We start from the raw sequence: 26,480 nt of genomic DNA on the forward strand, positions 1-26,480 counted from the left end.
TTGTATTTGCCCATTGTAGCTCTATCGCACCCAACAGAAACCTCGTTTTCCCAATCGCATTCCCACAAGAATTTCCAATATATTATTGATTCCTCGCTTTGGTTGGAAGGCGTTCGTGGGAAGCCCCACTATCCAGTCCAGTCCGGTCCAGTTCAGGGCTGACGAGTTTGGTCCCTCCTATGAAAATGATGAAGTGCTGACGCCTCGGGAGGTTTTGCCGCGAAATCATTTCATCCATCAAGGTATGTTCGCCCCACCCCGTACGGAACCACAGGACTGACAGCAGCCTTGATAATCTCATCCTCACCCCAGCCCCAACCCCAACAAAGATTAACATGGCTATGTCCCACAGCAAGCACATACAAGTCCAGTAACTGTAAAGTGCACCAGACACCAGAGTTGACCAAATGCTTCTGTTGGCAAAACTACAGCGGTCGGTGCGGTATGCCTTGCCCCGTTTGTAATGTTGGTGAACTGCTCCCTGGACTCAGGCAGTAGACACTCGCTCCGTCTGGGTTGCTGGCGCTTGCTCATCTGAAAACGCCAATCGATGGAACATCTCCTCCAAGCCATGTGTGATCTGACTGGGATCAGGACTGCAGCGTTTTAACATGAACTCCCTGCTCCGGGGTCTCTGGCTGTCCCTCTTCCTGATCTGCGTCTGGCTCGCACCTCGGATCTGCTCGTCATGGTGGTAAGCCCCTCACTTTTAGTAGGTTTGTGTTTGAAGGACTGCAGATAAATAACCCCAAAACACCGCGGTCCTCCCGTCCCTGCCCAGCAATCTGATGTTTTTACGCCTTTTTAGTTTGTAACGCACTCGACTTCCTCGCGGTCCTAACGCTCTCAACCTGGAGATTGCTGCAAGTGAAAATAATCAGAGAACAGAAATAGCTTGCGAAATGCCACCTCTGCCTGTATTTAAAACTCGTTTTACCATCTCCCCCACTCTTTATTTGAAAAGTCAATATTCTGTCTCAGTTTCTGAACAAGGGCCAGTTCAAACTTCCACATTTTATTTAGCTTCCAACCCTGTTGTGGAACACCAGTGTTGGCCCATGTGCCTACACTCTGAAAGCACAATATTTCACAGACTGTCCTCTTGCACAACGATCTCTCCTCTTCAGGCAGAAGGTTTGGGGATTGAGGTGAGGCTATTCACTCGTACAGGAGACCAGTGGCAACAAACAAGCGATGTATCTTAATGAACATGTTGAGAGAGACGACACATTTCACGGGATAGAACAGACAACTTGGACAGACAGGGGTTCAAGACTGTACAATAGCCCCGCAGTAAATACTTCCCAGATGGAAACAAATGATCGAATTTTTGCCCTACTCTGACATTGTGAGTTGTGAAGCTGAGGATTTACACATCTAAGAACTTTGTTTTCAATTCTGCACAACGCTTCGCCCTGCTGGTTTTCTTTTTAACTTGTTGGTAACAGTTCCCTCACCTCTCAACCCATATAAACGGAGCTGAAAACTCATAGCTCCCAATCCATCCCCTGAAGTGCTCGTTTGAATCTGTCAAATTAAATGCCGATCAATTGGGATTCTGAATGAAAATGCCGGCAGATATAGAGGGGGTAAATCTCAAAATCATATTTACACGACACATGCTGTGATCCTAATAATTTAGAGTTGCTCTCTGACAGTGTCATTCTCGATGGCAAACGTCTGGGCCCATCCAAAACGATAGGCGAACGGCGTTTCGCTCGAGACTTTGCAACCGGCTCAACTCACAAACCCAGCAATGACGGCTCGCCAAATACTAAAAGTAAACTCCTTCAATATGTAAGCACAAACACTTTGTCTTTGCAAATGTATCAGGAAACCAATCTTCGATTTCTCAAAACAAAATCAGCAAACTGTTATAAAATTTTTACAAGTAATTGGGATGAAGCAAAGTTGGAAATTTATGAAGTCTTCTTAAAAGAGTCCTAAATTGATGAGTTCTTTTTGACCGATACTGCACTCAAACTTTAGCTCATCAATATTGGGAACAACTATTTGTAAAGAAATTTGTCCAGCAGCTGAATAGAGCAAAACCAAGTGATTGTGACCTTCCATCAGACGCCGCCTTTATGTACCTGAACTTAAGAATGTTTTGATGTTTTAAATACAATGTGCAGGTTCCAAAAAATGTGCAGGTCAGGTGAATTGGCAATCCTAAATTGTCCGTAGTTTCAGGTGCATTGTGTCAGCGGGAAATGTGGGGAATTGAGTCTGGGTGGGTTTCTCTTCGGAAGGTCGGTATGGACTTGTTGGGCCGAAGGGCTGTTTCCACACAGTAGGGAATCTAATCTAAACTAATAATTCGCTACATGGTATTACACAGGATTACAAAGGGCATAGAAACAGGCGATTCGGTCAAAATAACTCGTGCTGGTGATAATACTCCACTGGATCCACTCTTCAATTTCCACACCTAAATTTACTAGCATAGCTCTTCATTCCATTCTCCCTTGTTAATTGACTGGATTCCCCTTAAAATCCTCTGCAGTATTCGCTTCAATTACACCCTGTGGTGGCAGGTTCCACATTCTCACCACTCTTAGAGTAAAGAAGTTTTTTTCTCTGGACTCTCTATTGGATTTCTTGGTGACTATTCGATTGATGATGGCCCATAGCCATTCTCTTCTCACAAGAAGAGTCATTCTCTTTGGATCCACACTATCAAAACTTCTCATTGTTTTAAAGACATTAGGTCAACCCCCAACCTTCTCTCTTTAATAGAAAAGAGACATAGTCTGCCTGTCAATTTCTGGTATTCATCCTTGTGAAACTTCTTTATACTGTCCTTAGTGTCTCCATAACTTTCTTATGATACGGTGATCAGAAATGCAATCAATATTCTAATGTGGTCTGACTAATCTTGCTCACAGGTTTAGCATAGCTCAATTCTATATACTGGATTGGACTAATTATTGACTAACAAACATAACCCAGGGAATAAGAATAAATGGATTATTCTCACATAGGCTGGCTGTGACTAGCGGGGTAATGCGAGCATCAGTACTTGGGCACCAGCTGTTCATAATAGATAACAATGGAGGCAGGGACCAAATGTTATATTTCCATATTTGCTGATGATACAAAGCTATGTGTAAAAATAGGAGAACATTGGGAAAGTGACACAGAAACAGGTGATTTGGCCAAACCAACCCATACTGGTGTTTATGGAGCAACTTTGTAACTTTTCTCATCTAAATTTAAGAAGAGCATAGCTTTTTGTTCCATTTCCTATTGTTAATTAACTTAGTTTTAAATGATGCCACCTGGTTTTAGACTTCCTAACTTCCTTCTTAGAAGAAACTCATGTGTGTCTGCCCCATCTATCCCTTTAAATACTGTATTTTGTAACGTTCAATAAGATCACCTCTTATTCTGATGATACATTCTATGTGACAATGCGTGATATAAGGAAGTAGTAAAGTGGATTCAGGAGAATTTGGACAGGCTCAGTGAATGGGCAACTACGTGGCATATGGGATATAATGTGAAAAAAAACATAAGAATTAGGTTAGATTCCCTATAGTGTGGAAACAGGCCCTGAGGCACAACAAGTTCATACTGACCCTCCGAACAGTAACCCACCCAGACCCATTTCCTTCTGACTAATGCACCTAACACGATCGGCAATTTAGCATGGTCAATTCGCCTGATCATCTTTTACTCAGATGAGTGTGAATCTTTGGAATTCTCTGCCAAAGAGGGCTGCGGAGGTTTAGTATTTGAGTATGTTTAAGGTAGAGGTTGATAGATTTCTGATTACCTATAGCATATGAGGTTATGGCATGTGTTGAGTAAAAGACATGAATGTGTTTGATCAACCATAATCATATTGTTTGGCATGGTAGATTCAAGAGAGCTGAATAGTCTGCTTCTGTTCCTAAATAATATCATGCATTTCCTAATCCTCAATTCGTTCTTTATGTCTTTATTTATTCATCAAGTATCATTGATATTTAGTTTGATTTTACCTTTTAATGGGATACGTTCTGTATCAGTCCTTAATATGGGCCTCAAAATGTTCAAGATAGAAAACTTAAAAAAAAGAACAAATGGAAGAAAGATGAAAATAGAATTTCACAGCACCACAAAATGATGTCCTGCTCTGTTCATTTTCATTTTCTGTCTTCTTTATGTCAGAAGCAAGTTTAGCTTGCAATCAGCAATCTCAGGGATAGCTTTCCAAAAGTTTATTTTGATGTGAAAGGCTCTTCCTGCCCCAACTATACAAGAATGCATTCACAGAATGTTTTTGTTTGTCTTCTCACTTTCAGCATCAATGACTTATATGTTGCTGACATTGAGAACATTGACATCAATGAATTATATGTTAGGCAAATAACTGCAGAAAGATGCTCTATTTCCTAACTTGCAGTATCTTGTTTCATTATTTAAATGTTAACATATTAATTTCTCCCACTATTTATATATTTAGGGAATAGTTTCCTCCACCTTTTTTGTAGCATTGCAATTTATCAGAATGAGCTAGGATTGTTAACTTCCTTAATTCATTCTTGCAATGTGAGTATTGCTGGCTGAGGATAATTAAGAGTCAACTACATTGCTGTGGGTTTGGAGTCACATGTAGACCAGGCCAGTTAGGGTTGCTTTTCTTTCTTAAAGGACATTAATGAACCAGATAGTTTATTCTGACAACCAACAACATTGTACGTATTAGGCTCTTGATTCCAGACTCCTACAATATGTTAAATCAAATACCACCATCTGCAGTGATGGGATTCATCCCAAGTCCCCAGAACATTACCTCAGTGTTAAGATTAATAATATGGCCTTAATACACTTTGCCACTGCCTCTCCAGTTTCCTTGCTTAGTCTAGGAAGTCATAAGTCATATGACGTCAGGTTATAGTCCAACAGGTTTGTTTGAAATCACAAGCTTTCGGAGGGATTGAAAGCTAGTGATTTCAAATAAACCTGTTGGACTTTAACTTGGTGTCATGTGACTTTTGACTTTGTCCACCCAAATTCTGGATTAGTGGTGCTGGAAAAGCACAGCAGTTCAGGCAGCATCCGAGGAGCAGTAAAACCGACGTTTCGGGCAAAATCCCTTCACCAGGAATACAGGCAGAGTGCTGAAGGGTGGGGAGATAAATGAGAGGTGGATGGGGGTGGGGAGAAAGTAGCATAAAGTACAATAGGTGAGTGGGGGAGGGGATGAAGGTGATAGGTCAGGAGGAGGGTGGAATGAATAGGTGGAAAAGAAGATAGGCAGGTAGGACAAGTCATGGAGACAGTGCTGAGCTGCAAGTTTGGAACTGGGGTGAGGTGGGGGAAGGGGAAATGGGGAAATTGGTGAAGTCCACATTGATGCCCTGGGATTGAAGTGTTCCGAGGCGGAAGATGAGGCGTTCTTCCTCCAGGCATCGGGTGGTGAGGGAGCAGCGGTGAAGGAGGCCCAGGACCTCCATGTCCTTGGCTGAGTGGGAGGGAGAGTAGAAATGTTGGGCCACAGGGCGGTGTGGTTGATTGGTGCGGGTGTCCCAGAGATGTTCCCTAAAATGCTATGCTCGGAGGCGTCCAGTTTCCCCAATGTAGAGGAGACCGCACCGGGAGCAACAGATACAATAAATGATATTGGTGGATGTGCAGGTAAAACTTTGATGGATGTGGAAGACTCCTTTCGGGCATTGGATGGAGGTGAGGGAGGAGGTGTGGGCACAGGTTTTGCAATTCCTGCAGTGGCAGGGGAAGGTGCCAGGATGGGAGGGTGGGTTGTAGGGGGGCGTGGACCTGACCAGGTAGTCACGGAGGGAACGGTCTTTGCAGAAGGTGGAAAGGAGTGGGGAGGGAAATATATCCCTGATGGTGGGATCCGTTTGGAGATGGCAGAAATGTCATCGGATGATTTGGTTTATGCAAAGGTTGGTAGGGTGGAAGGTTAGCACCAGAGGCGTTCTGTCCTTGTTATGGTTGGAGGGATGGGGTCTGAGGGCAGAGGTGCAGAAAGTGGACGAGATGCGTTGGAGGGCATCCTTAACCATGTGGGAAGGGAAATTGCGGTCTCTAAAGAAGGAGGCCATCTGGTGTATTCTGAGCTGGAACTGGTCCTCCTGGGAGCAGATATGGCGGAGGCGGAGGAATTGGGATGGCATTTTTGCAGGAGGTAGGGTGGGAAGAGGTGTAATCCAGGTAGCTGTGGGAGTCGGTGGGTTTGTAAAAAATGTCGGTGTCAAGTCGGTCATCATTAATGGAGATGGAGAGGTTCAGGAAGGGGAGGGAAGTGTCAGAGATGGCCCAGGTAAAGTTAAGGTAAATTTGTCTACCCAGTCCAACACAAACATCTTTTAGGAAGGACAGTAACCTCTCTATAATGTAATGATCAGATTCAGGAACTTACCTTGGGAGGAGCTTTACTGTTCTTCAGCAGTGTATCAGGACACATATGCTGTACTGACAATAGGTTCACACTTTATGCTTCTTGTAATAAGTCATAAAATTTATTTAATATTATAGAATTTTTATTCTTTGTGGTCAATAAGGTATGATATAGCCAAACACAATGGTATAATTTAGCCTGTCCCAACCATTTACTTTTGGCTTTGAAACAATTTCTGCTTTAAGAACATTTTTAAGGCATGATTGCATTATTTTCTACTGTCAGGGAGGGGAGAATCAATACTAGAGAATGGGACAATTGAGACTCCAGTCACATAATTATGGTGGTTCTAGGCAGCTTAGTTACATCATAGTTAGATGCAGAGCAGAAATCTTGAACTTATCCAACAATAAGCTTTTCCACATATCCCCATGCTCCACCTCAGGGGAGCACTCATACTATCAAATAAAAATAGATCAAATTATTTTACTGAGGATCATTGAATATGGTAGACAAAAAGACTCTCATTAAGATTGCATTCTTACATTCTCTGTCTATAGATTTTTTTAAAGGATCCCAACCATGTCAAAACAGACCATTCGGCCTAACAAATCCACACTGACCCTCCGAACAGTAATCCACCCAGACCCATTCCCCTATCAGAGGTTCATATCTTCATAGGTTGAAGTAATCAATTTATTTTTAATTTTAAGGTCTTTGCAGAAAATCCTATACAATGATTTAATACAATAGATTCTGCCATCTTCAAATTATCAGGCCATTAGCTGCTTAAGTGAAGATTTTCAAAGCTCAAGTCTCAAATAATCACCTTTCATTATCATTTGGAATAGTGACCTGCAAATAGCTGTCTTATCAAATCAAAGTTAAAATTTGAAGTCGGGTTTTTTTCTCAAAGACAACAACATGGAGTTATTTGTAAGTTCCTGCTAATTAGTAACCTGGCTAGGTCTGGAGAAAAGAACAAGTAAGTTGTCAGGAAACTGAATGACAACATTGGCTTTACAGTGAATCTCTTCAAATGCACCAGTTCCTTAATGATGACTACAAAGTCACATATTGAGGCACCATTACTACTATGGTCCAGCTATCAACCTGTTTACATTTTTCCACATCAGGAGCATGAAGGATTGAAACTCTTGGGACCCAGTTTGATGATGGGGTCTTTTTTTAATATATGCATTCTTGGGTTGCGACATTTATCATCCATCCTTCCCTACCAACAGGAAAGTTCAATGAGAACCACAGGTAACAACTGCCAAGGACTTATCAATGATTTCCAAGGTTCTATTTAAATGTTGCAGCAATCGTTGTTGAAGTATCATTAAGCCCTATTGTCCTGCCAAGAAAACATGGAGAGAATTATACAATCCCTCAATTAAGACTAGAAATAACGAGTGACATTTTTCTCCAATTGAGCAGCAGCTTCATAGAAATAATATTTCTATTTGCCAATAAGTTGCGGTTGCTGCATGGAATTGGGAGTTTTTAAAAAAATGATCAGGTCAAATGACTTCTTGCCTTTATCTAGAACGCCAAACAGATAACAATATTGCAACTTCAAGCAACATGCTTTCCATATGATATAGACAAGAGATCCTCCAGTGAATAAATTTCACAACAACAGGATTTCTGATTCCCAATTTAATAAACCACAGTAGGTATTTCCAATATGGATTGATACTTTGAGAGTTAATTTCTTTTCATTTAGTGGAGGTTGCGCATCAGGCGGGGTTCGTGAGATAGAGAGGAAAATAATACAACGGGGAGATTGGAGATGAGTGGAGAGGTGATTTGAATATGTGGTTTAACAGCATTTAATCATATTTGGTTGCAACTTGCAAAACAAAAAAATCTGTGTTCTATTTTTAAACATATCCAGAATATGACTTTCTTTTGTCATTTCTATCAATTCTGACAGGTATATGGGTGCCCTTGGAACCCGAGTGATTTGCGACAACATCCCAGGCTTAGTGAGCAGACAGCGACAGCTTTGTCACAAACATCCCGATACGATGCAGTCTATTGGAGATGGTGCTAAAGAGTGGATTGCAGAATGTCAGCATCAATTCCGTCATCACCGCTGGAACTGTAACACCTTGGACAGAGACCACACGCTTTTTGGTAGAGTCATGCTTCGAAGTAAGTAAACCGTGGAACCGAAAGCCACACCACCGTCCTGAGATATGATTATTTTCACAACACTGCAACCGTTCTCCTCAATGTGGCGATGTTTTTTAGACTGCAGTCATATTTTATTGCTAGCCTTTTCAAAGATAGCTGAGAAATGTGAAGAAGAACTGGCAGGTCAAAACCTGTACTGTTAGCTGTGCATCATCCTAGGTCAGAGTGAGGTCACCCACAAATGAACTCTTGTGTTCATAAACTTAGATGGGTGAATAGAATTTGATTTGCTGGGCTAAAAATCTGCAATGTCAGGGAACATGAGCCCCGTTTTAAGTCTGAGATAAGGAGAAAATATTTTACAAAAAGATTGCCAATCATTGGCATTCTCTGCAGGAACCATTTAAGGCTGTGATAACCAGATTTTTAATCTCTCAGAGAATCGGGGATATAAGGAGTGGGCAGAAAACAAAGTTGAAACCCAAAATCAACCATGAGTGTATTGAACAGCAGAGCAGGCTCATCGAACTGCATGGTGTACTCCCCCTCCTATAATTTGTATCCTTGTGACAATGTAAGTTGTTGATCACTATTATTTAACCAACAATTGTTATATAATTAAATATTACTCCAACTGTGCGAGATATTGTTTTGTTCTGATTATGAAATGGTGACTTGAATTAAATCCTAACTTATTTCTATGCCTTCATTAAAGTTGTATATGGATGCATTTACAACCCTAAACCACTAAAGGATTGCATTCTCAAAATAGTGAATTATGAAATTTTTTCACTTAAGAAAGACAGATGTAAGATAATTGACAGAATTTAGGTCCTAAATTGAAGAAGAATTAAACACAAAAATGCATCCTGGTTTTATGTTCCCTGTGTTTGCATCATCGAACAATATTTAATTTTTTAATTTCCCATAAGTATTTGTACTTTTGAAGATACAGATCTTTTGAATACATGATCAATTTCAAAATCAATTAGAAAAAAGTTATATGAATGTAAAAAAGGGATACTGATGGTAAATAAAATCCTTTAAGTGGGTAATCATTTCTGTTTATGTGGGCTTGTGTTGTGTCATGAGGCATTTTAACCAATTATCTTGTGCTATTCTGATACAGGTAGCAGAGAAGCAGCCTTTGTTTATGCCATCTCCTCTGCAGGAGTTGTGTTTGCCATAACAAGAGCCTGTAGTCAGGGAGAACTCAGCTCCTGTTCCTGTGATCCTCAGAAGAAAGGCACATCCAAGGACAACAAAGGAACCTTCGACTGGGGAGGATGCAGTGATAATATTGACAATGGTATTAGTTTTGCTAAAGCGTTTGTGGATGCCAAGGAAAAGAAAGGAAAGGATGCTAGGGCACTGATGAACCTTCACAATAACCGAGCTGGCAGAAAGGTTTGTTCATTCTTATGCTTCAGCTTCTTTTAAGTAGAGACTATGTGCTTGTTTTGGTAATGAAGTGTGCTTTTGCAAAATCGAAAATATACGCAAAATTCTTTTAATTTCAGTTATAAAAAATATGCAACACATTCTTGATATTGCATAAATGGAATAATGACTTTTTAAAAAGTGTTTGTGAATTGATGTGCTTACCAAAATCTTCCCTACCCCAGGCATCCAAAGGCAACATCAAAGATCTAATGTTAGCTTTAAAAAGGTTGAATTATAAGTAAAGTTTGCCCCATTTTATCCCAACCTTATTTCCTCACTAAGCTCTCCACCAGTCACATTTGTGGCCAGTCAGGCAAGGTACTCCTCAGGATGTACATTAGCCTGCATTAATCACATTGACAGAAACACGTAAATATTCTGCACTGGACAGAAAAATACATTTACTGCAGTAATTATCATCGTGTGTGCTTGCCTGAAAACGGGAGCTTGACTCCTAATAATCTTTCCATGTCTCTTTATACTATGTCAGTCTTTTTACTTGCCATAAGTTGCTTTAATTTTCAAACTGCCTTACATTGACAGTCTTTCATTCTATTTTTTTCATTGAAATCGTTTCTTGGTAACACCTCTTACAAAGCCATTCTCTCTCAAATGTGATCTGTCCAGTCACTGTCTTTTCCTAATTATGTTCAGCTAATTTTTTTATTCATTTACTCTCCACAGCACTTCATCATTTGCTACTTTATCAATCCAATTCATCGTTTCCACTCTTTTTAGTATCCGTATTTGGGTTTGCAACACTAAGAGACATTAAAATAACTTTTACATTAAGTCAAAAAGATTGAAAGTTAGTTTTTAATCCAGTTGCCCCACTTCATTTCCTCGCTGAAAGTAGCTTTGTATATTAGCAATACAAATTAAAAGCAGAGGAGGAGGGTGAACTTAAAGCACTATAAATCTGAGAAGATGCATAAAATGCAAGAAACAACAGCTGAAAAGAAAAAGATTACTTTGATTGCAGCCCCTTTGTCAAAACCGACAAAGGGTTGAACCTTGATAAGTTAATAACTTTTATCTTTTTTCTTTTTAATAAACTATTTCTAATTTTATTCAAAACATCAACAGTTTTGTTTAAAATCACATTCTGGTGTCAACGACAGAATTAGAGTGCTCTGATTTTATGCGGGTGGGGGGGTGGTGTGACTAGCGTTTAGGACTTGCCAAGTATAATAATTAATTAATTCTCCACCCATAGGTTAGACAAGAGATCAGCTCATTGTAATAAATTATCTTTCAGTCTTGTGGGTAGGAAAGTTGCTGGCAACCCTGTGAATGTCAACACAGTAGAAGTAACAACTCTTGGTGGAAACCATCCTGTTCCTCTAACTCAATATTTTCAGGATTCTAGTGAGAACCAGACATAGAAAAAATATATACTATACTTTAAATTTTTAATAAGAGTAGATGCAATTATAATTCCTGCACATGAATCCACACTCAATAGGATTTGAACAACTTTCTACTTTGTTCTTGTTTTCTACTTTGCTCTTGTCTTAAGTTATGGCTGGAATAAAATTGCAACAGTTTTGAGCAATTAAATTGTAATATAGCTTAATTTGCAGTTAGATTCACCTGGTGCCAGTTATTTATTTGTTATGTCTTGATTATTGGTGCTGATGTCTCCAGTGAATTGACTTTTCAGTGGTATTGTTGGTGAGAACTGAAGGCACTATGTTATTTCCCTGGCAGGCTGTAAAGCGTTTCCTGAAACTTGAATGCAAATGTCATGGAGTTAGTGGATCATGTACTTTGCGAACTTGCTGGCTTGCCATGGCAGACTTTCAAAAAACTGGTGATTACCTGCGGAGAAAATATAATGGGGCTATCCAGGTGATCATGAACCAAGATGGGACTGGTTTCACTGTAGCAAACAAGAACTTTAAAAAGCCAACAAAAAATGACCTAGTATACTTTGAGAACTCACCAGATTATTGTGTCTTGGACAAAGAAGCAGGTAATCCATCACTACACTATTTGTATTATATTTTACTGAATATAAACCCATTCTACTTGCTGCTATCACAGTGTAACATAGATTGGACTTCTATATGTATTCATGAAAACGCAACATTGTTTTTACGTTACAGCACACATCCTTCCATATATGTTGCCTTTTGTACCAGAATTTCTTCGATGATTTGTTTTCTCCTATGGGACTTGGTTTTGCATCTGACTCAAATTGGCAGTGTAGTATAAAAATTGATGGCTTTATGACCTTCAATTCAACATTAATTCATTATGATTCCAGAGCAGTAAATGACATTGATGCACTAAGATGCTCCTCTGAGAGAGGAGCAAGGAGTGCTACTACACAAAGTAAAAGACATTTCACACTGCACTTAAATCATACCATACCCAAACAAGAAGTATTGAAGCTAGTAGAAAGTACCAATAGTAAGAAGCCATTACATTACTTAGTGCTAACATTCTTCCTGTGATGCAGCATTTACTAGAAAATAAGAGAACATCTTAATGTTCACGACAAATTTGCTTTTTGGACTTAATTGGCAAAACTGTCCATTGGGTGAAGCAGACGGAGATAATTTAGTTGAAATGTTGATGTGCTTTTGGTTTCAATGAATGCTACCTCTGGCTTCCTTAAAGAAAATGAGTTGGGCAGTTACCTTTCATAATATTCATGTAAAATAGTTAAGACGGGAGGCAGGCCACATATATGTATAAGTACTGTTTGTTAATAAGATGTGGGGAATCGCTGTTTAGGCCAAAACTTATTGCCCATCCCTAAATATCATTGAGAAAATGGTCATGAGCTGTCTTTTTGAAGCACTGCAGTCTTTGAGCTGTAGGTACATCCAGCATCTGATTAGAAGGGAGTTTCACGAATTCTGATAGTATTTAATTCTTTTGATATAAGTTTGTGGCTCTGTAGTTAGCACTGCTGCCTCACAGCACCAGGGACCCATGCTCGATTGCAGCCTTTGGTGACTGTCTATGTGGAGTTTGCACATTTTCCATGTGTCAGCATGGGTTTCTGCTGAGTGGTCCGGTTTCTTCCCGTAGTCCAAAGATGTGCAGTCCAGGTGAATTGGCTGTGCTAAATTGCCCATAGTGTTAGGTGCATTAGTTAGAGAGAAATGGATCTGGGTGGGTTAATCTTCCGAGGTTCGGTGTAGAATTTTTAAGGCCTGTTTCCACACTGTAGGTAATCTAATCTAATGGACTAGAAGTATTGACATTTTTAATCCTATTGTTATAAAAGCATGTTCTGTACTTCATGATATTAAGCCAATATGGAAAATTTAAGGGCGTTTGGAGTGGACAGGAAGAGTTACATGGAAAATGAAAATCAAACAATAACCCGAGCATAGTCCTTTCAATCTTAAAATGCTCTTGTAAATACTTTGCAATGAATTTGGATTCAGCAATCATATTGTGCTGTGTTAGTTACAAGCTTTCATGTACTCACTAATGCATATTTCCTCATAGACAAATTAAATAGCTGTTGAACTTGACCAGATTAAATAGACTTCCAGTGCCTTTTATTGCTCCATCTAAAATCCCAAGTTTTGAATAGTTTTAAATTAGGTTAATTCTTGAACGAAAGGAAATTAGTTTGTATTTTAACCCTGTTTTGTCCTAAATGGTTGTGGGTGGCAGTCTTTTGACAGTAAGAGCAGTACTTCCAATACTAGCTTACGTCTACATAGCTCCTGGCAAATATATAGTGTTCAATCGTCTCTGCAAATTTTACAGTCCTAAAGCAAACATTAGTGTTCCCTGGAAATGTTTGCATAACATCTTGCAAATTCATGCTTTTGTTTTACTCACACTTTTTATTGGCACACACATGCTTTCTTTAAAGTCCATGTGGTAATCCATCAGAATATATTACAATCTTCTGTCCACTGTGCCAGAATACAGCTGCAGCTTTAGGAATGGCAGGAAAATATTACTTCATTAGAGAAGTTTTTCACTCAACATTTTTTTTTCTTTTTCTGTAACAGTCAAGGTTAGCTGACATTAGAATGTGTACTTTATGTGTTTTACAGGACTGTCAGAGTTTTAATTATTCAGTGACACAGGTTAAAACATTCTAAGCAGTACATGATTATGCAAATATGGCTATCAGTATAAAAATTATACCAACAAGATTGAAGGGAAATTTATGACATTCATGAACATTTGATATTCATGGTCTTCATATTGAGTCTATTTTTGTGACATCTGTTAGCTTCATTACCTACAAATAGCAGTAAATGTGTTGAAAATGAAGAATGTCTGTGGAATATTTCCACCACAACATCTGCTGATGATTTTCCTTTCCTTTATACTTTCACTTGACCTGACAGAACTCTAATGTGTCAAAGACAAATTTCACAGTCAGATCTGCCAGACACCAAGTCAGTGAACCATGAAATGCAAAGAGTTGTTAAGAACTGGCAACAATGTATTGTGGGTAGAAAATGGAATGTTCTACTGGTGTAATACCAAAAACTGGACATGTCTAGAAACCTGGTGATTGTAAAACTAAACATCATAGGTTTAATCCTTTCCTCATCCAAAATGTATGTTAGTGTTTGTGCAAACCAGTTAAAAATAATGATGGTAAATGTATATAGATGGTACATTATGAAACAGTTATTTTGGCCCAAACAAACTATGTTAGTGCTATGTGATTGAACTTACTTTCCGGTTCCCATATTCTGTTCTCCAGCTATCCACACAGCCAAAGTAAGAGTATCAGATGACCGAGGTGAATCTTTAACCATGCTACTTGGCACCACACACATTTTCACAAACATGCACACAGGGGTGCACAGACACACACAAAACTTTCAAAGATGAATATTGTACATATGAATGAAAAAAATCTGAATTTTTAATTATATGTTGTGCCAAGAACCAATGCATTCAAATTTCAGTTTGGTACAACACTGTGGGGTTAAAGGTAGTCATCCTCTCCAAAATTAGATCCCTCATTTACAGCCTTAAATATCATTATGCCTATCATAGATTCCCCAATCAATAGATTGTGCACAGAATTTTATTAAACCAAGATTGCCATTGACAATCCCAGGATGGGTTCCCACTCTTGAGTACAGAGAACCTTGTACATTGAGGATAACAACTGGCCTGATACAGACTTTCATCATCCTGCCCCCAAATGGATTTGACTGGACTTTGATCATCTGCTCAAAGTGACGGATGATAGCATAATCAGAATACCTAACATCAGGGCAGGCCAAAATAACTGCTCAGCAATTTCCAATTTCAGGGTCTTACTCTGAATCTGGTTAGCTCAGTTGGTGGATGACTGATTTTGAGGCTACCATGAACTTCATGCCTTGCCTGACACATGATGACCATCAGGTTAAACCATCACCCATCGTCTCTTTCACTAAGGAGAGAGCAACCCTTTAGTCTTTCAGGACTATGACAAGTGCAATTTACAGGTACCTGCCCTTGAGGTTCCTCCACTTACAGATTCTGTCACTTGAAAAATGGAAAGACCAAGAGAGAACGAAGCCCTGATTAGGGAAGCAACTCTGTCTTTTCTTTGCTCACTGCTCTGCAGTCATTTCATACTCTCAGCAATTGTCAGTTTTGCTGACAGTCAATGGTCATAAAAAAAGCTCACAGTCTATGACAGTGTGGAAGACCTCCCAGTTTCAAATAATTTGAAAGCTGGTCTGTTGGGTCTGACAGTCAGAAAGAAAGATGCTGGTAGCAGATTTCCAATGTTGGAAGTCTGCTGTTTGGTGGATATTTTCCATGCCTGAATTTCAAGCACTCATTAATCAGATTTCTGCTCTTTCCCTACCCCAAGTATTGTGCTGTAGGCAATAACTTAGTTTGCGGAATCATTGCATCAGCCTTCCAGACTCATTCTAATCTTGAATATGGACACAGCTCTACTTTAAACACTATTCCAAGAAGTGAATCCTCCAGCCTAATAATTGAATGTATGATGACGTTTCTCTTGTTTTCTGTTTGAAGTCTGTTGAATCTAATTTTTAAAACTGTAAGCCCCTACTCTAGACCTGTCAATTTGTGCTTCTGTTTACCAAACCCCATTCTTTCATAACTTTAAAAATTTATGTCATCTCACTTCATACTCTAACGTACTACTGGAATGTTGAAAAAGTTCACAATGCAGTATCAAATTAAGTTCAATTTCAAGTTAAAAAATGTCAGATTGAAACTTGTGATGAAAATGAGAAAGTCAGTGTTGGGAATTTCTAATGTTTTCAACGCTTTGCAGTGTTAGCATTCAGCATTGCAATTGAATAAAATGCTGGATAGATTGTTCAAATCGTTCACCCTTCTGACCTAAGAGTGAGAATGGTTTTCCAAGATTTTAAGGCTAGTAACAGCTGATGTCAAATAACTAATTATAATTTAAAATTCTACCTCATGAAAGAAGCACCAGAAATCACATCAGCTTTGATCATTCCTGAGTGCTGATGGTAGAGTTATAATGAAGAATGAATGTCTAACTGTTGCACAGTATGGTCAGTGAAAACCTATTTACTTTAAGAATATGGTCAACTTCAGTACTGAACACTCCAGTGTCTGTAAACTGGTCACTCATTCCTCCACATCAAATGACTGCCAACTTTTACACTGAAGAGAATGCAGATAAGATATAGAATCCTTCCCTGAATGAATAACTCATGATAATAAATGATACAGTATCCTATTACGAGAATGTTTATTTTGCTGCCTGCAGCTAGAGACTGAATAATATCATGGGCAGACCTTTGGACATCCCATGATTTCAGAATGTGGGTTGGTAAAAGTGAGGGGCAAGGAGATGTTTCCAAGCTGTGTCTAAATGTTTACAAGGTGAGAAGCCTCTTTGAGAAATCAGCCTACTATTATTACTCTTTTTTGTTATAAATATAACATCAGAGAAAGCAACTTTCACTATTCATTAACCCTTTAGTTATTATATACTTGCAAGCTGATTCCAGACTCATGACTTAATGTACAGCTGCTTAAGCTGTTGTGAGAAACTCTGTCATGTAATCTTTACTTCTATGTCAGTTCATGTTGTGTCATTCACTTTACACTGTACATGTTTACCTTTAATGCAAGGGCAAAGATCACTTCTGAAGTTGATGCACGTATGAATGCTCCTTAGGTATCAATCAGTATTGGCACTTAAACCTTATTTATTCCATAATTAATATATTCTATTTAATTATACCTATTTTATAATAGTTTATAGTTGTGTCAGTCATGGCTTAACTGGTAGACTATTTGCATTTAAGTCAGAAAGCTTTTGGCTCTGGTGTCACTCCAGGATTTGAGCATAAGTATCAAGGCTGACACTCCAGTGCAGCATTGAGGGAATGCAGTTGGAATACTGCCTGACTGTATGCCTACACAGTCAGAGTTACCACCATTTGGATATGATGTTAAATTGAAAGCCCGTCATCCTTCTTGGATAAAACATTTCATAGCACTATAATGAAGAAAAGCAGGAGAAATATGTCTGATTTCCTGAGCAATAGTTATCCCTTAATTAACATCATTAATAAAATAAACCAATTCTGTGATCATTGTCACATAGGATCTTTGTAGGACCTTGCTTCACACAAATTGACTGCTGTTCTGACATTCTAGTAGCAGGTACACTTCACAGGGCATTGCTTTACAGTCCCCTGCCAATGGATTTGCAGGGGATGGGGGGATTTTAAAACTTCTCTAGCTGTCCTTGCCACTATCTTCCCATCCACCCTAAACTGTTTGCAACTTTACAGTTCCTGGGGCAAACTGTCCGCCCTCACTCTAATGAAATCTTCATGTGGTCAATTATAATTCAATTTTGGACCACACTTCTCCCAGCTTCAAATTCTCAGCCAATGTGAGAAGCTAAGTGATGAGGGGGTAGTGGGTGGTGGAGGTGAAACCTGCATGTTATCTGCTCAGTTTTTGAACAAGGAAATCCAATATACACACACCCATTTCCAAATCAGATATTCCCACTCCCAAAGTCTTTCCCCCGCTGAGTGTTCTCTGTATGCCAGAACTTACCATTGCAAACTCCACACTGCTCCCAGCTTGCTCCCCCACATTCAAACTCCCTCTGCCATCCCTGGGGCTTCCATGGTGTCCCCACCAGGAAACCCTACCCCACATCTATTGGGTAGTATGGTGGCTGAGTCTTTAGCATTGCTGCCTCACAGCACCAAGGACCTGAGTGCAACTCCACCCCTGGGCAAACTGTCATTGTGGAGTTTGCTCATTCTTCCTGTGTCTGCGTGGGTTTCCTCCCACAGTCCAAAGATGTACTGGTTAAGTGGATTGGCTATGTGCTAATGTGCCCATAGTGTTCAGGGTTGTGCAAGGGAGGTGTATTAGCAGACATAGCTAATGAGGGTGAATCTGGGTGGGCTGCTCTTTGGAGGGCCATTGTAAATTCAATGGGCTGAATGGCCTACTTCCACGCTGTAGGGATTCTATAATATCTAATCCTGAAAGCTTCAGCAGATGGCCAGCAATGAACAGCACTGAAGGTAGTGCTGAGGTTCAGTAATCCTATCTCCAGCCAATTAACCATCCAGGAGCGTGAAATGGCTAAAGGAATGTTGTGACTGTCAGGGATCCTCTTGACATATATGCTTTTTATTTCAGTGTACAGTGCTAGTGAATAATTATCAAAGAAAAGTAATTCAGTTAGCATCTATCATGTAACTAACTCTTCTGGATTCACAGAGCACTCTGGTCAAGTAATGCAACATGTTTTTCTATTCTACTTCAAAAAGCAAGTACACAGGCAAGCATTTAGCAGACCTTTAAGCCCACGGCTGACCTTGATGTTTCAGACTTATGAATGAAATTGTAATTTCACCTCCACACTGCAGTAATAGTCCCTGGCTAATACCAACAGATCACAACTTTATACAACCAGCTCCCAAGTTGTGATCTGCTTAACGACAGCACTTCAGTATTTATTATTAGGGAAGAACTGGCAGACCCATTCACTCTTTGCGAGCATCAAAAAGAACAAAGAACTAGAATGCATTAAAGAGGAATAAGCCGTGCAAATATATATTCTCAAGTTCAACTTGTGGTTGGTATTGACTGAGGTAATTTTAGGCAGTGTGACTGTTGAAGTACCTCTTCTCATACTGGACTGTGCAATAAGATCCCCAAACTCACTAGGATTTTATCTCACTGTATGGGGAGAAGCCAATAGTCCTTTCCACTGATGTTCAATGTTCTATTTGCTGAATTTTTAAAACTTGCACTATGATATTCCAAAAAGATGCAGCATTAATTTTATGGCATTTACACACCTTTCCATTGAATTTGGAATCTGGGAGTAATTCTGTGGTCTTAAGTCACAAGTGATGATTAACTGTCTAATGATGGTAGCAAAGTTGCTCATTCTGTGGCAACTTCTGACAGCAAAACTCAGACACTACAGCCACTCAGGCACCACACTTTCACAGCTACTGCCAACACATTCAGTATTGGCAGATTTATGAAAGACAACATTTTTGAGGCTGTTTGTGTCAAAGGCTTTAATCAAAATTATAAGAGTTATAGTCAATGTTTCCATTCTGTAATTTAATCAAAATATTTGACATTTTAAAAAGCTTTAGTTTAATACAATAATCTGCTTCATTGCTGTATAGTTTTAAAACCAATTCTAGCTGCTTCAGAAATCAGTTCCCAGAGAGAGTGCCCTTGGGTTGGTTCTCTGTCTAATTTGTAAAGCTTGAACATTTAACGTTGGCTCTGTGAGAGTTATGTGGGCAGCCAGCACTCACACAGTCCTAAAGGTTCCACAATCCACAGTTTCCTTCATGTATTTACTCTAGGCGTAAGCATTTATAGCTCTTTTTGTTTTGCTTGGTTGAAACTTGAATTATTGCATTTTAGTAGTGTGATTGTTTTTTTTAGTGCCCTTCTGTCTCCCAGTGCAGGAAAGCCACAACAAATCTCAGTGCCACGATGATTATTTTCATCTACAAACTGTAAAAGTGATGCTGCATCTGTTCAGAACAGACAAGAACCACCCAAGAATACTATAAGTAAAAGCAGAGAGTGCTGGAGACACACAGCAGGTCTGGCAGCAAAGTGGAGGGAAAGAAACAGTTCATGTTTTAAGGCTAGTGTGACTCTTTTTCAGAACTGAAAAGGGTTGGAAAATTGTAAAGCAAATTAGAGAAACAACACCTCATTTTCCTCCTGGGCATCTCGGAGGACTCAATGTTGAATTATCCAATTTCAAAAAACCTCCCTTCCTGTCCCCTGACTACCTTCTCAGCCCCTCCCCCTGCCTTCCATTCCTCTGATCGACCCTTCCTCTCCAGATACAAACCAGATTCATTCCTCCCATCAACCAACCAGGTTGTACCCTCTACCTGTGTTCGTCTATCCCATCCTCACCACCCCACACCCCCGGGAGAGAAGAGGAATAGGAGCAAATAGAACAGTTTGTCATCAGAAGGTGCAGAGAAATGAGAACAAAGGTGTTGCCATTGGTGATTGGAAGATGCAAATGTATAAAGAGTAAAAATTCCATCACCTTTGGTAGGATATGAGCAGCAAATATATCTTCTCCTTCCCTTCACTGTCAGCATTGCACAGGGACCATTCCCTCTGATCCACTCCCCCATCTCTCTTAACATTACCTCACTGACCCATGGTTCCTTCCCATCTACCACAGATCGTGTCACACTTACCCATTCACCTCCTTCCTCCTTACTATCCAAGGTCTAAACACTCTTTCCAAGTGAAGCAGATTTTCACTTCTTCCAATCTAGGTGATTGTATTTGCTGCACACAATGTGGTCTCCTTTTCATTGACGACACCAATGCTGACTGGGTGACCGCTTTACAGAACACCTCCACCATGTCTGTAGGAGTGACCCATAATTCCATTTGCTTGCCATTTCAATAAACCACTGTCTCCCAAGCAAGTAGTTCTGCCTTGGACCTGCTGCAATGTTCCAACAAAGCACAAAACCAGCTGGTAGAACAACACATTTCCTGCATAGACTCTTTATGACTTTATGACTCAATGTTGAATTTCACAATGTCAGAGCATGACACCTCTGTATCCTTAATTTTTCATACATCCTCCAACCACACCCATCCACACCACATCTACCCATACACAGGCGCACACATACTGTTAATGCATGTCTTGGCAGAACAGACCCATCTTCTTTTAACACCTTCAGTTGCTCTCTTTTTTAGGCAGGGATCTTAGCTTCACAACCAATAGTTATCCCTATGTCTTTTGCTCTGAGCATCCTCACAATCTGTTCCACTTGCTCCTCCTCTCCCTCTGACTCCAGCCTAAAATGTACAATTTTTCAAACTCTTTGAGTTCTGAAGAGAGGCATATTGGACTCAAAACATTAACTGAGTTTCTCTCTTCAACGATGCTGCCAGACTCGCTGAGTTTCTCCAACACTTTCTATTTTTATTTCAGATTCCCAGCATCCATAGCATTTTGCTTTGAGTTTCCAAGAATGATATACATTGCAAACGAATATTTGCAAAAGAAACAGGAAATCTGAGTTCCAATTATGCATTGTTCAGCCATCTACGATCATTTTGCTCTTGATCCATTTTTATACCAATCATTCTTTCTCTTCAATCTGTTACACAAACACCAATGTCAAAATGTTTTTTTGAGTTTCTTTGATTACCGAGCCCAATTGTTTCTTTAGAAGGTCATCCAACATTTTAAAAGCTGTTCTAAAAATAGCTTGGTTCTCAGTGACAATGTCCTACAAATTTCTCTAAGTAGAAGAACCACTGATTCTGGTCAAGGGCTTCAAACTGCCATATTACGATGACATGTGATCAGGTCGATCATTTCAACATTTCTTACCTAGATACATTTCTGCCAATGCCAATAATCTGTGTCAAGACTGTGGTGCTGGAAAAGCACAGCAGGTCAGGCAGCATCCAAGAAGCAGGAGAATCAATGTTTCAGGCACAAGCCCTTCATCAGAAATGAGGTTGCCCAATAAAGGACCTATGCCTGAACTGTTGATTTTCCTGCCTCTCGGATGCTGCCTGACCTGCTGTGCTTTTCCAGCATCACATTCTTGACTCTGATCTCCAGCATCTGCAGTCCTCACTTTCTCCCTGCCAATAATCTGTGTTTTCATATATGAATCCCAATAGGCATATAGTTTCTGGTAGTCTGAAATCATTTTGATAATGGAGGCTTGCAAGTCAACTGAAATTATCTTTAAATGTTTGTATGTTTATAATAGAAAATACACATTTTCTGAAATGAGCTTTGCTCCAGCTAATCCTAACCCTAATTACCTTCAAGCTTGGATTCTGGTGAAAATAAACTGTGCAACCAGTAACATATCTTTTCCAAAATCAGTTCTTGATGTAATTGTCTTCTAACACATTCCACCTTCAGTTCTTGTTTTGAATTGATTCTTGCATGCAATAAAGGTCAGAAGAGGAATCTGATTTCCTGTGCTTAGAGTTCAATGCATTTTAAATTGTTTGTATCACTCATGTCATTCAATTATGCAATATGTGCAAATGGCTTAGATGTGCTTCTATGGATTAGAAGCATATTCTTCTCACAGCCCAGTTTTCATAGACTTTTTTTGATTGATTTATCTGTTGTTTGATAACACATCATATTGAGGTAACAAATGATAGTATGTGTAAGTGCTATACTTAAGAATAAAAGTGGTTTAACTCTCTCCTTTAGCAGTGGACTCTGTAAAGTTTGAGATATTAGCCGAGTAATTGAAAAGATCAATGATGCAATGAAGAGAAATTCACGAAGTTACAAAATAGATAGAAATTGAAAAAAAAGATGTTTCAGGCATTCTTAACTGATGAGTTAAAATCAGTCCAAAAAGAGCAGTTTATTGTCAAATTCTAATGTAAAGATTTCAACTGAATGTATTTCACCATTTTCTAGTTCCCAGTGAAAATGAGTCAACTATAATTAACAGCTAACATTAAAAATTATTGTAAAATTTGAGAATGAATCCTCTGACAGAGATTTGACCTGATCATGCCCATGATGCCTCTGTAAGACATTCTTTGCCTGTCTATCAGGATGATATAATTGTGAATCATAGCATCATAAAGAAGTTCAGCATGGAAACAAACCCTTTGGTCCAACTCATCCATGCCGACCAGATATCCTAACCTAACCTGGTCCCATTTGCCACTGAAAGTAGTTTTGTGTTCTTCTTCATCTGCTGTGTTATCAGCAGTACCTGCCTCAGTACCTATCATTTGAAAAAGCAGAGTGAAGCAGGTAATAAGATATTGGCAAGGCAGTTGATCTGGGCCAGCAGTGCAAAATGGGCACACAGCAAATTGCCAGCTGATTCTTTTCCATTGAACTTCACAACATGGTACTTCAAATTCTTTTTGGAGACATTTCCTAGTTTACTGTCATTTTACTTGAGTTGAAAGTAAATATCTTTCCCAAATTAAAATCAAAGTCATAGCTGTGAAAACTATCTGTGACTATCACACTGTTGGAATTGATCAATTTCAAACCCATGAACAAAATATCCAAGACTGTAATGGAATGACAATTCTGCTGAATTTTGAATAAAGACACAAAAATGTAATGATGTATGTATAAATTTAGATAATTAATTAGTGCAACCTCTATGATAACTAGGATTTTAAACTAGTTCATACGACTTTCTGAATTTGTGGTAAAGGTATTGCCATGCAAGCCAGGGAATTTGCTGGCTGTCCTTTCAGTTTGTCTTGCATTTGTGAATCTCAGTCTCAGCGAATAGGGATATTTCAATCTGACTAGCCAAAGCTGCCACTTCCAATTACCATCCAGTGACTACTGCTGGAAAGCACACATGATTTGATCAGTGAGTAGAAAGATGGGTCTCAGATTTCAATGGATAATGAGCTAGCTGTAACTCACTGGTTAGGTACCTGGGTGAAGAATAACGATGGCTAAGATTCCAGAGGGCTCTACTGAACACCGGTATACAATCCAACAAGAGACTTCAGGGGAGGTGGGGTGGGGGGCAGTAACTGAACAGGAAAATGTACACATACTCAAGGAAACATCGAACTCAGTTGCCCTTGAGCACATGTTTTTCTAACTGATCAAAGTCTTTGCTTTCCTATGCAATTAAATTGTGCATTGTTTTCCATCAGAGAAGGTACCATTTTACTTTATAATAAGCTCAGGAAATGTTCCGTTTTTATAATGGATCATCTGTCAATTTTAACATTCGGTGCAACATTGAGGGCTGAACGGCCTGTTCTGTGCTGTATTGTTCTATGTTCTATGTCCTATTACAATGCAAAGTAGAGATAAATTGCCTCATTAATCATTTACAATCACATAGAATGACAGGTGACAGTTCGGTGTTCTTTGTGTGCTATCATATATCAGAGAGCTGCATGCCAATCAGACACTGAAAACTGGACTAAAAACAGTGGAAATATAATCTTTATCATGGTTCATATAGCTCAGCAATTTAAACATGCTGTAGGCTGTTCATGTGAAAAGCAAATGTTATGTCAACTATCAATTACTTGTTTTCAGTGTTGCAAAGCATTGTGATATTTATCCCTTATTTGCCAGGTTCTTTGGGTACAGCAGGCAGAGTATGTAACAGGACCTCTCGAGGAATGGATGGATGCGAAGTGATGTGTTGTGGACGGGGCTATGACACATCCCGTGTCGTGCGAGTGACGAAATGTGAATGTAAATTTCACTGGTGTTGTGTGGTCCGCTGTAAGGAATGCCACGAAATGACGGATGTGCACACTTGCAAAGCTCCTAAGAATGCTGATTGGCTTGATCATACATGAAAAGCAAGGGGCAGTTCGGACATGGGACTGTCAATATTCAAACCTTTTTTCTCATTATTAACTAAGGCAAAACCATCTCCAATTTTTATTCTTTCTACTGAAGTTACAGCTGGCCCTACTTTTCCTTGTGTCCTAAATTATTTAAACACTGAAGATTTATGTTGTTTTCTGTACAAACAGGGTGTTGGTTATGAAAAGATGAAATAGGATATGTCTCTTTCCTAACCAAAAAACAGCATATTGTTCTTAGTATGTCCTTTGCTATTAAATTTTAATGAAATGTATTCAGGATGTAAAGTCAGGTTGTGAAGTCAAAAGAGTTTGAAAACAGCAAATTGCACCAACTTTAGAACTTATAGATGAAAAGTTTTATTTTGATGGTATCTCAATGCACGTAAATGTTTTGGATATCACCCATAAGATATTACTGCTTTGTGTTAGAATAATCCATGTGTCTATGTTCCCTATCATGATCTGCTTTCCATAATTTTTGCTTGAAACAATCATCTTCCCCAACCATTATTCAACTGATGAAATCATAGTTTTCTGCATTAATTTAGGAAGACTTCAATTAGCAAACTAAATTTATAGAAAAGCACTTCATACCTAAAGCAGCTTCTTCACAGTCCAGTTAGTTCCTGCCTGTCTACCTTGGATTCCAGCATCAGTAAATTTTTTGTCTCTAACCAATTTTGTTCCACGGCAAAGTTTCTTCAAAGGATGATCACTTTGAAGAAGTTCTCTGCCTCCATCAGACATGCACTCAGTGAGTGCCTTTCTCACTGCCACAATGCCATGACCTTCTCAGATCTGCAGCTCTTCTTACACCCATGCCCAGTCCTGAAGAAGGGTTACACCCAAAACATCAACTTCTCTACCTCCTGATGCTGTTGGCTTACTATGTTTTCTATCCTCCTGCCTGTCTACAGCCAATTAGTTTACAGTCATTGGCCTAAACATAAGTATGGCTGTCAAAATAACCATTTGTGCATGCTCGGAGGACTGGCGAGTGGCAACAGACACCCTGACACCAGAATGTGTCAGTGTCACTAAAGGTAAAGTTATCATTTGTGAGATCATAGGACAGCTCTCTCATTAGAGAGAGATGATTGCTGGTGATGTAATCTGCAGGTCACTATATATCAGGTGAGGGGAGAGGTTGAGAAGGAGAGTCCTTCACTGGTAACCTCAACCTCAACTAAAATGATGCCATTGGCATCACTCTGCACTGAACACCAATTACTCAGCCAACTGGACTATCAATCCCACCCTGCCAATCTCACTACATTTCATTTTGTAATAATATCACAGTGTATATATACACAGATTCTACTACTGAAGCAGACTTTCTGCTGGTCCAGGGAGCCTGGGACTGATCATTTGGAAGTGGGACAAAGGCCAGGAGTTGAGGCAAAGGCCAGGAGCTGAGACAAAGGTTGGGAGCTGGGGCAAAGGCTGATAAAGAAATATTAACCATTGAGCCATATTGCTGGGCAGCTCATCGTGGTGAGTGAGTGTGTGTATGTGTGTGTGAGAGAGAGAGAGAGAGAGAGAGAGAATGGTCCTAGGCTGAATTTGCATTACCAGGAGGTTCTAATAGCACAGAGGACATTCTCCCACTAGGTATTCAACCAAATGTCATTCCACTAGGTACCTAAGAGGTGGCTAAATAGAAACTCCTCCAGTGGGCAGGCAGCTATGTACATCGCTTGCCAACGATATCTCCAAGTTGCTCATAGGATAAACA

The 26,480-nt window shown here is 39.5% G+C and overlaps 1 protein-coding gene across 1 annotated transcript; it reads left to right on the forward strand.

Annotated features, from left to right (window-relative positions):
- Window positions 1-611: 611 nt before the first annotated feature.
- Window positions 612-24,733, forward strand: wnt2 (wingless-type MMTV integration site family member 2). The gene is made up of 5 exons (XM_060839340.1): window positions 612-694; window positions 8,292-8,512; window positions 9,624-9,901; window positions 11,648-11,912; window positions 24,504-24,733. Exons 1-5 carry the CDS (start codon window positions 612-614, stop codon window positions 24,731-24,733), a joined length of 1,077 nt encoding a protein of 358 aa, XP_060695323.1.
- The last annotated feature ends 1,747 nt before the right edge of the window (window positions 24,734-26,480 follow it).

The sequence above is a fragment of the Hemiscyllium ocellatum genome, chromosome 19 (genome assembly GCF_020745735.1).
Source record: "Hemiscyllium ocellatum isolate sHemOce1 chromosome 19, sHemOce1.pat.X.cur, whole genome shotgun sequence".
Classification (NCBI taxonomy): domain Eukaryota; kingdom Metazoa; phylum Chordata; class Chondrichthyes; order Orectolobiformes; family Hemiscylliidae; genus Hemiscyllium; species Hemiscyllium ocellatum.